The following is a 12,883-nucleotide window of genomic DNA, read 5'->3' as shown; positions in this document are numbered from 1 at the left end:
GCCTCCCAAAGTACTGGGATTACAGGCATGAGCCACTGCGCCTGGCCATTCTATTTTATGTCTTCCAATGCCACTTTGCTAGAATCTGTTATTTCTATAGTTGAACCTGTTCTTCCTATAATTTGCTCTGACACTTACTTTTTGTGGTTTAAGTTCCTTCTCTATTGCCACTCAAACTATTTTGTTTTTATTTATTTTACTTATTTATTTAATTTGAGATGGAGTTTCACTCTTGTTCCCCAGCCTGGAGTGCAATGGGCCTGATCTCGGCCATCTGCAACCTCCGCCTCCCGGGTTTAAGCGATTCTCCTGTCTCAGCCTCTGGAGTAGCTGGGATTGGCTAATTTTTTGTATTTTTTTAGTAGAGACAGGGTTTCACCGTGTTGCCCAGGCTGGTCTCGAATGCCTGACCTCAGGTCATCCACCAGCCTCGGCCTTCCAAAGTGCTGCTGGTATTAAACCGGCCAGTATTAAGATGTTTCCTTTTTTTTTTTTTTTTTGAGACGGAGTCTCACTCTCTCACCCACACTGAAGTGGAGTAGTGTGATCTCTGCTCACTGCAGCCTCTGACTCCTGGGTTCAAGCGATTCTCCTGCCTCAGGTACTCGAGTAGCTGGGTAGTAGTAGGGATTACAGGTGCGCGCCACCTCGCTTGGCTAATTTTTGTATTTTTATTTTTATTTATTTATTTTTTTGAGACGGGGTCTCGCTCTGTCGCCCAGGCTGGAGTGCAGTGGTGTCATCTTGGCTCACTGCAGCCTCCACTTCCCAGGCTCCAGGGATTCTCCTGCCTCAGCCTCCTGAGTAGCTGGGGTTACAGGCACGTGCCACCACTCCCGACTAATTTTTGTATTTTTAGTGGCGACGGGGTTTTACCATGTTGGCCAGGCTAGTATTAAACTCCTGACCTCAAATGATCCACCCATCTTGGCATCCCAAAGTCCTGGGATTACAGGAGTGAACCACTGTGCCCAGACTTTTTTTTTTTTTTTTTTCCTGAGACAGTCTGGCTTTGTTGCCCAGGCTGGATTGCAGTAGCAGAATCTCTGTTCACTGCACCCTCTGCCTCCTGGGCTCAAGTGGTCCTCAGGCCTCTACCTCCTGAGTCTCTGGGACACTTACAGGCGTGAGCAGAATGCCTGACTGCTTTATGCTTTTTTGTACAGATGGGGTTTTCCTGTGTTACCCAGGATTGAGCCACTGCCCATGTCCTTTTTTTCTTTTTCTTTTTCTTTTTTTTTTGTTTTTTCAGATGGAGTCTTGCTCTGTTGCCCAGGCTGTAGTGCAATTTTGCGAGGCTCACTGCAACCTCCACCTCCCAGATTCAAGCGATTCTCCTGCCTCAGCCTCCTGAGTAGCTGGGATTACAGGCATGCACCACCACACCTGGCTAATTTTTGTATTTTCAGTAAAGACAGGGTTTCACCATGTTGGCCAAGCTAGTCTCCAACTCCTGACCTCAGATGATCTGCCCGCCATGGCCTCCCAAAGTGCTGGGATTACAGGCGTGAGCCACCATTCCTGGCTTTTTCTCTTTTCATAAAGACATTTTACAAGAGGTAATGTAGAACAAAAATCAAGTTGAATGGTGTAGAGTTGTAGTTAATCAGATTATTGTTTGGGTTTTAGATGGAACAAGAGGCTGAGAGGCGCAGGCAGCCACAAATAAAGCAAGAGCCAGAATCAGAAGAGGAGGAAGAAGAAAAGCAAGAAAAAGAAGAAAAACGAGAAGAACCCATGGAAGAGGAAGAGGAGCCAGAGCAAAAGCCTTGTCTGAAACCTACTCTGAGGCCCATCAGCTCTGCTCCATCTGTTTCCTCTGCCAGTGGCAATGCAACACCTAACACTCCTGGGGATGAGTCTCCCTGTGGTATTATTATTCCTCATGAAAACTCACCAGATCAACAGCAACCTGAGGAGCATAGGCCAAAAATAGGACTAAGTCTTAAACTGGGTACGTTAGCATTTCTTTCCTTCTTTATTTTCTTCCCTTCACCCCTGCAAATACCTGTATTGTGCTTTAAGGAAAAAAATTTATATTTGTGCTTGGTTAGGTAGATAGAAGATTACTAAAAAATGCCTTTCTAGCTCACGATTGTTTTCATAGTTTTACTAGTGCTCCTATATCTGCAGCTGCCTCGAGTTCTGAGAAGAAGTGAAAAGTTTAATTTTCTAGCACTTGTGAGTAGTGAGTAATTTTTTACAGTTGGGATCTTTCTGTAAGATTTGTGGAAGTATATTTTGCATTGCTTTTGAGGGATGGTGGGTTATAAAATGAAACATTTGGAAATTAAGTCATCTTGCTAAGAGAGTGTTTTTACTGTAGGTGCTTCCAATAGTCCTGGTCAGCCTAACTCTGTGAAGAGAAAGAAACTACCTGTAGATAGTGTCTTTAACAAATTTGAGGATGAAGACAGTGATGACGTACCCCGAAAAAGGAAACTGGTTCCCTTGGATTATGGTGAAGATGATAAAAATTCAGCCAAAGGCACTGTAAACACTGAAGAAAAGCGTAAACACATTAAGAGTCTTATTGAGAAAATCCCTACAGCCAAACCTGAGCTCTTCGCTTATCCCCTGGATTGGTCTATTGTGGATTCTGTGAGTAGGAAATTATATTTCATCATATTATTTGGGAACAGTTGGAATATGCCATAAAAATTCATTTGAAGAAAAAAAACCTCGTTTGATTCTATTAATGACAAATAAGTAGGGATGATCATCTTGACACCAACTCAATGCCATGGTCAAGAAATTAGTAATAATGGAAATTTTTTTGGTGGTACTTGAAGACTTACTAAAAGCAGATGATTGTATCTTGATACATATCTGTCTTAGTTCAACTTGTGAATTAACATTATATTTTAGTCTCAGGAAAAATCATGAAGCTTTAATAACTGTTATAGCAAGTTACAATTCTTTAATTCAGTAACCGTGCTTTGTTTTGCAGATACTGATGGAACGTCGAATTAGACCATGGATTAATAAGAAAATCATAGAATATATAGGTGAAGAAGAAGCTACATTAGTTGATTTTGTTTGTTCTAAGGTTAGTCTTCTATTCTCTTCCATACCAACATTTATTTTATATATTAAAATATTAGACACTTTTTAAAAGAGCAAAAATTTTACAGAATCAGGTTCCATGATGGTTTGGGTTTAGTTAAGTGATTTATATCTGCTTTTTTAAAGTTATTTTTATTTTTGTTGTGTTTTTTTTATTATTCACTGCAGTGGATGCAGATTTATGTCTGCTTTAATGAACCTTTCCATCCAACTTCAGACTCCTCACGCCACGTTTTTATTTCAGTGGTCGAGGAGGATGGAATTGCTGGTTACTGCCAATTGTGTGCTCTCTTTCTGCCCCTGAGAATGCTGTGCCATCTTCTTCTTGTCTTGGTTGGAATAATTATGTTGAGATTTTATGGACATAGCTAATAGCTTTCCCAACTCCTTTGTCAGTCACCTATCCTTTGGATAGGATCAAAATAGTTCCTTTCATATCATAGTAACAATCAGTGTTTATTGACTGACAGGCTGTGTTCTCGGCAGGTATTGTGTTAGTTTTGTTTGGTTTTTTTTTGGGTTTTTTTGTTTTTTTTTTTTTTGAGTCAGAGTTTTGCTTTGTCCCCCAGGCTGGAGTGCAGTGGTGCAGTCATGGCTCACTGCAGCTTCGAACGCCCAACCTAAAGTGATCTTCCTGCCTTAGTATCCTGAGAAGCCGGAACTATAGACATATGCCACCACAACCTGCTAATTTTTTTTTTGTTTGTTTTGTTTTAAATTATACTTTAAATTCTAGGATACATATGCATAACATGCAGGTTTGTAACATAGGTGTACACATGCCGTGGTGGTTTGCTACACCCATCAACCCATCATCTACATTAGGTATTTCTCCTAATGCTCTCCCTCCCCTAGCTCCTCACCCCCCGACAGGCCCAGCTGTGTGATGTTCCCCTCTCTGTGTCCATTGTTCTCATTGTTCAGCTCCCACTTGTGAGTGAGAACATGCAGTGTTTGGTTTACACCAGGCTAATTTTTTGTATTTTTAGCAGAGATGGGGTTTCACCATGTTGGCCAGGCTGGTCTCGAACTCCTGACCTCAAGTGATCTGCCCGCGTTGGCCTCCCAAACTGCAGGGATTACAAGGTATGAGCCACCACGCCAGCCAAAGATAAAGTTCAATAAAATGTTAACAAGACAGTGGCTCACGCCTTGTAATTCCTGCACTTTGGGAGGCCAATGGGGCAGAACACTTGTGGTCACGAGTTCGAGACCAGCCTGGCCAATATGGTAAAACCCCGTCTCTACTAAAAAGTCAAAAATTGGGTGGGCTTGGTGGCAGGCGCCTGTAATCCCAGCTACTCGGGAGGCTGAGGCAGGAGAATCACTTGAACCTGGGAGTTGGAGGTTGAAGTGAGCTGTGATCGCGCCATTGCACTCCAAGCCTGTGTGACAAGAGTGAGACTCTGTCTCAAAATAAAAAAAAAAAGAAAAACTTCTTTTAACCTAACACCGTTAGAATCTGTCTGTCATGAATGTTATACCCATTTTATACATGAAGAAATTGAAGTTCAAGGAGAGATTGTGTCTTGGCTGTGTTGTATACTGAGTCTAGCCTCTGAAACCCATGCTCTTAACCACTAAGGTATATCTTCCCATTGTCTCCTGAAAACATAGTCTTAACTTTAATAAAACAGTTAACATAGTAGAAACACCATATTTCTATAAAGGTATAGCTAGGGTATTTTTCTGCCAGTAGTGCTCTTTTGATATTATGAACAGTAAATTTACTCTGTCTTCTCTGACTTGTAATTATTGTGGCATTAAAACTTGTATCAGATTTGACTTAAAATTAAGCTACAAACCACTATAGAGATTGATATTCTGAAAATTAAGACATTTATAGAATGGTTCCTTAGCCACAAGAAATTCCTGTATGAATTTGAGGATTCATATCTTAAAATTTCTTGACTGTATTGTTAACTTTTAGTTTCTTTTTAATGTGACAATTATTTTTCTCTTTTAGGTTATGGCTCATAGTTCACCCCAGAGCATTTTAGATGATGTTGCCATGGTAAGTTAGAAATTCACTATTTTTATTTCTTTTAATTTAAAAAACTGTTTTTGTTTTTGTTTTTGTCTTAAAATATAGATGGGGTCTCACCAGGTTGCCCAGGGTAGTCTTGAATTTCTAGGCTCAAGTGATCCTCCTGCCTCAGCCTCCCAAAGTATTGAGATTACAGGCATGAGCCGCCACACCTGGCCAGAAATGCACTATTATTAACATTTTAATTAACATCTATATAAACTCACTTTTGAATTTGATTCACTTCCTGCCTATCTTTGTTCAAGAATCTTTTTTAGGCCTGAATTAAAACTTGAGTGGCCGGGAGTGGTGGCTCACGCCTGTAATCCCAGTACTTTGGGAGGCTGAGGCGGGTGGATCTCAAGGTCAAGAGATTGAGACCATCCTGGCCAGCATGGTGAAACCCCGTCTCTGTGAAAAATACAAAAATTAGCTGTGCGTGGTGGCGTGTGCCTGTAGTCCCAGCTACTCGGGGAGGCTGAGGCAGGAGAATCACCTGAACCTGTGAGGTGGAGGTTGCAGTGAGCCGAGATCGTGCCATTGCACTCCAGCCTGGTGACAGAGTGAGACCCCGTCTCTAAATAAATAAGGCTTCATTCTTTTCCACCAGTTCCATTCATGTTTTCCCTATGCCCAGCACAATGTGCTAGAAGCATAAAGTAGAACAAATGACCTGTAGTAGCAGAGAGACAGGTATACAGGTACTGAAACCTTGATGTACTTGTTTGAATTAGATATGTAGAAACGATAATGGAGATAGAGGAGATAGAACAGCTGATGGCATTGATAGCAGTTAGGTTAAGCATCACAAGGATTACTACAGAAACTGAGACTGTGTGTGTGTGTGTGTGTGTGTGTGTGTGTGTGTTAAGTCGGATACATGTGCAGGTTTGTTACATAGGTAAACTTGTGTCATGGGGGTTTGTTGAACAGATTATTTCATCACCCAGGTATTAAGCCTAGTGCTCATTAGTTATTTTTCCTGATCCTCTCCCTCCTGCCACCCTCCACCCTGATAGGCCCCATTGTGTGTTGTTCCCCTCTCTTTGTTCATGTTTTCTCATCATTTAGCTCCCACTTAAAAGTGAGAACATGCTGTATTTGGTTTTCTGTTCCTGTGTTAGTTTGCTAAGGATAGTGGCCTCCAGCTCCATCCATGTCCCTGTAAAGGACACTATTTCGTTTTTTATGGCCGCAAGATTGTACATATGTGCTGGTTTTTGGACAGGTATCCAAACACCTGTTGTACTGACAGTAAACATCAAATCCTCGTTGCATTTAATTTGGGATTACAGTCAGTGGTAGCATGTAGTTAACATTGTGATTTTGTGAGACAAGGAAAGGAGAAGAAAATTGATGGTAAAGGTTGAGCAAGAGGTTGAACTATGATCTCCAAGTTAGGAAGAGAAGAAAATAGTACCTGAATAGAGCTGGTAGTTTGAATGAATTAAGGACTAGTGGTTCCAGTGAAGTTGTGGAAGGTGAATTGTAATAAAACAACTGAAAGGAGAGGTTATGGTCAGAGTGTAGAAAGTTCAAGTCTATATGTGATAGGTCAGCCCAGACGATGCAAGGTGCACAGTATGACTATGGGAAATTCCTGGGTATTGGGAGTCAGATTGGAGAGAAATACTGGAAATAGTTGCCAGAGCACTCATTTAAGTGGGGGGAAAGACTAGATTACTTGCCAGATAGCTGCTCTTGCAGTGGATAAGGTGGTGAGAGCTCATGAGCGTCCATGGAGTTGTTATTTTTTTTTACCAAGAAAGAAACAGTGAAGACCCACCAGTCATTCCTATGGAGACTTAAGACATTGAGAGTGAGGGACTGCCTGAGAAGTGCCAGGGCTCTAGGAGATAGAGGAGGGTTTCTGTTAAGAGGAAAAACCTAATTTAGTTGTTGATGTGTAGTATAAAATGGAATAGCGGTCCAAAGGGCAGAGCTGAAAGGCAGCAATGGGAAGATGGTTAAGGAAGGAAGAATCATCAAGCATGATATGAAATGGTAGATGACTGGGAGTACTTGCACTTGGAACTGCCACCAGAGATGTCAGGGAGGGACATAGTGGGGTTTATAGTCAAAAAGGATTGTGAGGTCAAGCTGCTTTGTGTCCAGGCATTTTATGGTGTCTAAAGCCAGATAACATTCCTTTTCTGCTGCCTAGCTAGCTTGATGCAGCTGTCATTTAGAACACCTGATAAAACATTTGTGAAAACTTCATTGCCTCAGAGGAAAGGAGACATGTGAATAGATTTCAGTCCTTGGGGCTGGATTCTGAACTTTCCTGAAGCTTCCAGCCCCGTTTTTCTTGGAATAGAGGGTGTCGTAGTTAGGCCTGAGTGAAGACATTTTTTAAAATAAAACAGTGTTCTAGCGTTTGGCCTCAGCAGAGTTCCTATCATAGTAAAGATTTCATGTCAGTGTTAATTTTAGATTTTTTGACCTGTTGTAATATATTGATATTTGAAGTGTATTTAGACCACTGTTTATGATTTTGTGGCTCATTGTTGATTAGAATGAGAGGAAAGCAATTGAGCTAGTGTTGTCAAACAGCTCTGCTAAAAAGCTCATGGGCCTTGTAAATATTTCTTGAATAAATGAGGAGACTGAATTTTTAGCCTGAGTACTGTTTCACTCTTAACAAAAGTCTGACTTCTTTATATTATACCTTTTTCATTTTATGTAAATTAAATGAAGTTTGGTTACATTTTGTGCCTATATCTCTCTGAAGTGTGACTCAGATGTGAATTAGTGTTACAACAGAGTTCTTAAACTAAGGTCAAATCTGGCTTATAGAAATCTGATCAAAAGTTCTTTAATTATTACCATCATTGAGAAAGTGACAGAAATTTCTTTCTTGTAATTTCTTTTTTTTTTGAGACAGAGTCTTGCTCTGTTTCCCAGGCTATATGGAGTGGCAGTGGCGCGATCATGGCTCACTGTAACCTCCACTTCTTGGGTTCAAGCAATTCTCCTGCTTCAGCCCCCCAATGAGTTGGGATTACAGGTGCCCACCCCCACACCTGGCTAATTTTTGTATTTTTAGTAGAGACGGGTTTCACCATGTTGGCCCGGCTGGTCTCAAACTCCTGACCTCAGGTGATCTGCCCACCTAGGCCTCCCAAAGTGCTGGGATTACAGGCGTGAGCCACTGTGCCCAGTCTCCTCCTAGGTATTTATTAAGCACTTATTATATACCAGGCACTTTTCAGAGCACTTAACTACATACCAATTCTTTTAATTCCCACTTAGTACCTACTGCTATGGTGTGTAGCTACATTGCCTCCACTTTAGAGATGAGGGAACTGAGGCTCTGGTTAAGTAACCCAACCAAGGACCTATCGCTAGTAAGAGGCAGCAGTACAATTTGAACCTATGTAGCCTGACTAGAGAATTTGAACCTATGTAGTCTGACTAGAGATTGAGTACTCTAAATTCCTACCCCAAACTTCCTCTATGAAGACCTGGCAACACTAGGCCACATTTCTGGAGCACAGTCATAGCTGCCCCCTTTAGAAGGGAGCAGAGTAGGCCATTTCACCTCATAGCAGCCGTAATGTAGAGGGCCAGTTGTGTGTATGGGATGATGGCAGGAATAGTGATGGGGACACAAGGACCCTATAACTCAAGTAGAGAGGAAGACAATTTCCTCATCCACCACTGGAAGAAGACTTGTTACTCAGTAGTCGTGTGTGCCCTGTGATGATGATTGCATTTGCTTATTGTGTTTACTGTATTCTGGACACTGTACTAAATACTTATATTCTCATTTAATGTTCACTTTAGTGTCACATACACAGTAAATGCTAGTTAAGATGGTACAGTTGGGCTGTGCACAGCAGCTCAAACCTGTAATCCCAGCACTTTGGAAGGCCAAGGTGGGCAGATTGCTTGAGCCCAGGAGTTTGAGACCAGCCTGGGCAACATAGTGAGACCCTGTCTCTACTAAAAAAGCACAAAAATGTAGCCAGGAGTAGTGGTGCACACCTGTAGTCCCAGCTACTGGTGAGGCTGACGTGGGAGGGTCACTTGAGCCTGGGAGGTCAAGGCTGCAGTGCACCATGATCATACCACTGTACTGCAGGCTGGGTGACGAGAGATCCTGTCTCCAGAAAAAAAAAAAAAAGTTTGGGAGGTTGTGTTTTGGGGGATAAATGAAATTCTGTAATGTTATTATGTAATTGTATATTATTTAGTTCTTCTTAAATTACTATGTTCTTTATGAAAAGCATGGTTTCCTTGGGAAGTAGTTTTGTCAGACATGTATAATTGCAGTATCTGTAAAGGTACAATAAAAGAATAAAAGGTGGATCACAAAAATATTGTACTGTTTGTGTTTTGTAAGCCATGGAATTTTGAATTTTTTTTTTTGTTGTTGTTGTTGGTAATTTACATTTACTATTTATTTATTTATTTAGAGACGGAGTTTCGCTCTTGTTGCCCAGGCTGGAGTGCAGTGGCACAATCTTGGCCCACTGCAACCTCTGCCTCCTAGGTTCAAGCGATTTTCTTACCTCAGCCTCCCAAGTAGCTGGAATTACAGGTGCCTGCCACCATGCCCAGCTAATTTTTGTATTTTTAGTAGAGATGGGGTTTCGCCATGTTGGCCAGGCTGATCTTGAATTCTTGACCTCAGGTGATCCACCTGCCTCAGCCTCCCAAAGTGCTGGGATTGTAGGTGTGAGCCACTGTGCCCGGTCCATTTACCATTTATTGATAATACATTTCTCACACTGGACAAATTTTCTTTAAGTCATTTTACTGAAGGTAAAACTACTTCCTAAGGAAAACAAATACGTGTTATAAAGAACGTAGTAATTTAAGAAGAACTAAATATACAACTATGTAATAACAATACAGAATCTCATTTATCCCCTCAAAACAACCTTAAAACTTTTTTGTTTTTTGTTTGTTTGTTTGTTTTTTTCTTTTTTGAGACGGAGCCTTGCTCTGTCACTCAGGCTGGAGTGCAGTGGTGCGATCTTGGCTCACTGCAAGCTCCACCTCCCAGGTTCACGCCATTCTTCTGCCTCAGCCTCCCCAGCAGCTGGGAACACAGGTGCACGCCACCATGCCCGGCTAAGACGGGTTTCACCATTTACCAGGAAGGTTTGATCTCCTGACTTTGAGAACCCACCTTGGCCCCCAAAGTGGTTACAGGCTGAGGCGCAATCTCGGCTCACTGCAAGCTCTGCCTCCCGGGTTCACGCCATTCTCCTGCCTCAGCCTCTCCGAGTAGCTGGGACTACAGGCGCCCGCCACCACGCCCGGCTAATTTTTTGTATTTTTAGTAGAGACGGGGTTTCACCGTGGTCTCGATCTCCTGACCTCGTGATCCGCCCGCCTCGGCCTCCCAAAGTGCTGGGATTACAAGCGTGAGCCACCGCGCCCGGCTCTTAAAATCTTAACTAGCATTTAAGTAATAAGTGCTTATTGTCAGTGGATGAAAAACTTTTTTATACTGGTCGCTGTTGTTGGCAGATGTTGATGATTGCTTCTCTTACATATGTTGCTGTTTTGTTTCCTCTTTAGGTACTTGATGAAGAAGCAGAAGTTTTTATAGTCAAAATGTGGAGATTATTGATATATGAAACAGAAGCCAAGAAAATTGGTCTTGTGAAGTAAAACTTTTTATATTTAGAGTTCCATTTCAGATTTCTTCTTTGCCACCCTTTTAAGGACTTTGAATTTTTCTTTGTCTTTGAAGACATTGTGAGATCTGTAATTTTTTTTTTTTTATTGTAGAAAATGTGAATTTTTTGGTCCTCTAATTTGTTGTTGCCCTGTGTACTCCCTTGGTTGTAAAGTCATCTGAATCCTTGGTTCTCTTTATACTCACCAGGTACAAATTACTGGTATGTTTTATAAGCCGCAGCTACTGTACACAGCCTATCTGATATAATCTTGTTCTGCTGATTTGTTTCTTGTAAATATTAAAACGACTCCCCAATTATTTTGCAGAATTGCACTTAATATTGAAATGTACTGTATAGGAACCAACATGAACAATTTTAATTGAAAACACCAGTCATAAACTATTACCACCCCCACTCTCTTTTGATCAGAAATGGCAAGCCCTTGTGAAGGCATGGAGTTTAAAATTGGAATGCAAAAATTAGCAGACAATCCATTCCTACTGTATTTCTGTATGAATGTGTTTGTGAATGTATGCGTAAAAGTCTTTCTTTTCCCTAATTTGCTTTGGTGGGGTCCTTAAAACATTTCCTAACTAAAGAATAGAATTGTAAAGGAAAAGTGGTACTGTTCCAACCTAAAATGTCTGTTATAATTAGGTTATTAGTTTCCCAGAGCATGGTATTCTCCTGTCGTGAGCAATGGTCTGCTAACTGGATGGGGTTTTCTTATTAATAAGCTGGCTGCTTCAGCTTCTCTTTTAAAGGAATGTGGATCATAGTGATTTTTCCCTTTAATTTTATTGCTCAGAAATGAGGCATATCCTAAAAATCCTGGATAGCTGTATTTAATGCATTTTTGCACTAATTGGTCCTTAGTTTAATTCTATTTTATCCCTTTATTTAACAAAAAATTCATCATACCAAAAAGTATAAATGAAAACCCCCTTTAAAACAAAACAAAAAAAATGAAATAAAATTGGGCAAATTGACAGACAATGAGAGTTTTATAAACATGATAGGTATTCTGCTCGGCAGTTTGTAAGTTTACATCTTATTTAAGGATAAAGGTAAATCATTCAAGGCAGTTACCAACCACTATTTGTTTTCATTTTTGTCTTGTAGAAGGTTTATATCTTGTTTTACCTTGGCTCATTAGTGTTTAAAAATGTACTGATGATGTGCTTAGAGAAATTCCTGGGGCTTTCTTCGTTGTAGATCAGAATTTCACCAGGGAGTAAAATTACCTGAAAATGTAACAAGTTTTAAACAGCTTTTCACACAAATTAGATGCAACTGTTCCCATGTCTGAGTACTTATTTAAAAGAAAGGTAAAGATTGGCCTGTTAGAAAAGCATAATGTGAGCTTTGGATTACTGGATTTTTTTTTTTTTTTTTTTTTTAAACACACCTCGAGAGGACATTTGAAAACACTGTTCTTACCCTCGAACCCTGATGTGGTTCCATTATGTAAATATTACAAATATTAAAAATGTATATATTTGATCCTGGGGACTCATATTCTTTCAGAATCATGTAAATAAATGGCATCATGTTGTAATTGTGTGGTGCATACTAGAAAACTTAAAAATATGGGCTGAATTTTTTATGGACTTGATTTTTATGACTATTGGTATCTAAAGGTCAAGGAAGCCATTTACATTATTTTGGATGAATCTACTATACATCTATGGAAATGCCTCTTTTTATTATTTTAAATTCTGGTTTCTCAATGGAAAATTTCAGAAAAGATGCCCCTTGCCATTTTCGTTTATTTTTCAGTCTTTTCTTAGACACACCCCCAGCCTAAGACCTTGTTCAAGCAGTTTATTGTGTCTATCTTTTCTTAACATACTGCACAGTTGCTGTTTCAGCATCATATTGTGTTGTTTTTATTTAGCCACTATTAACATGAAGGTTTATTCAGGTAGATTTGATTTCCTTTGCTTGGTTTCTTCTCCTGCTCTGTCAACTATACTTATCTTAAAGGGCCACTCAAAAAACAAGGGAGATCTCTTAATCTGAAACGTTTGGGGAGATGTACTCTGTACTGCATAACATCTCCAGTGAGATTTGTGACAGGACCTCAACTAAGTATATGAATTTGTGCAAGTTCATATATTAAAGTTTCTGCAGCAGAGTGAAAATTGTTACAGTA

At 40.4% G+C, this 12,883-nt stretch overlaps 1 protein-coding gene across 1 annotated transcript in view; it reads left to right on the top strand.

Annotated features, from left to right (window-relative positions):
- Positions 1–12,286, top strand: part of RBM25 (RNA binding motif protein 25) — a 69,730-nt gene extending 57,444 nt beyond the window's left edge. Inside the window, exons 15-19 of the mRNA XM_032134798.2 lie at positions 1,630–1,954; positions 2,327–2,601; positions 2,951–3,049; positions 5,033–5,080; positions 10,625–12,286. Coding sequence (XP_031990689.1) covers positions 1,630–1,954; positions 2,327–2,601; positions 2,951–3,049; positions 5,033–5,080; positions 10,625–10,717 — 840 coding nt within the window. The 3' untranslated portion in view covers positions 10,718–12,286. The remainder of the gene's footprint in view (positions 1–1,629; positions 1,955–2,326; positions 2,602–2,950; positions 3,050–5,032; positions 5,081–10,624) is intronic.
- The last annotated feature ends 597 nt before the right edge of the window (positions 12,287–12,883 follow it).

This window comes from Hylobates moloch, unplaced genomic scaffold (assembly GCF_009828535.3).
Source record: "Hylobates moloch isolate HMO894 unplaced genomic scaffold, HMol_V3 SCAFFOLD_16, whole genome shotgun sequence".
Taxonomy (NCBI): Eukaryota; Metazoa; Chordata; class Mammalia; order Primates; family Hylobatidae; genus Hylobates; species Hylobates moloch.
The sequence above is the reverse complement of the archived record's forward strand: the minus strand, read 5'-3'. Positions and strand labels throughout refer to the sequence as shown.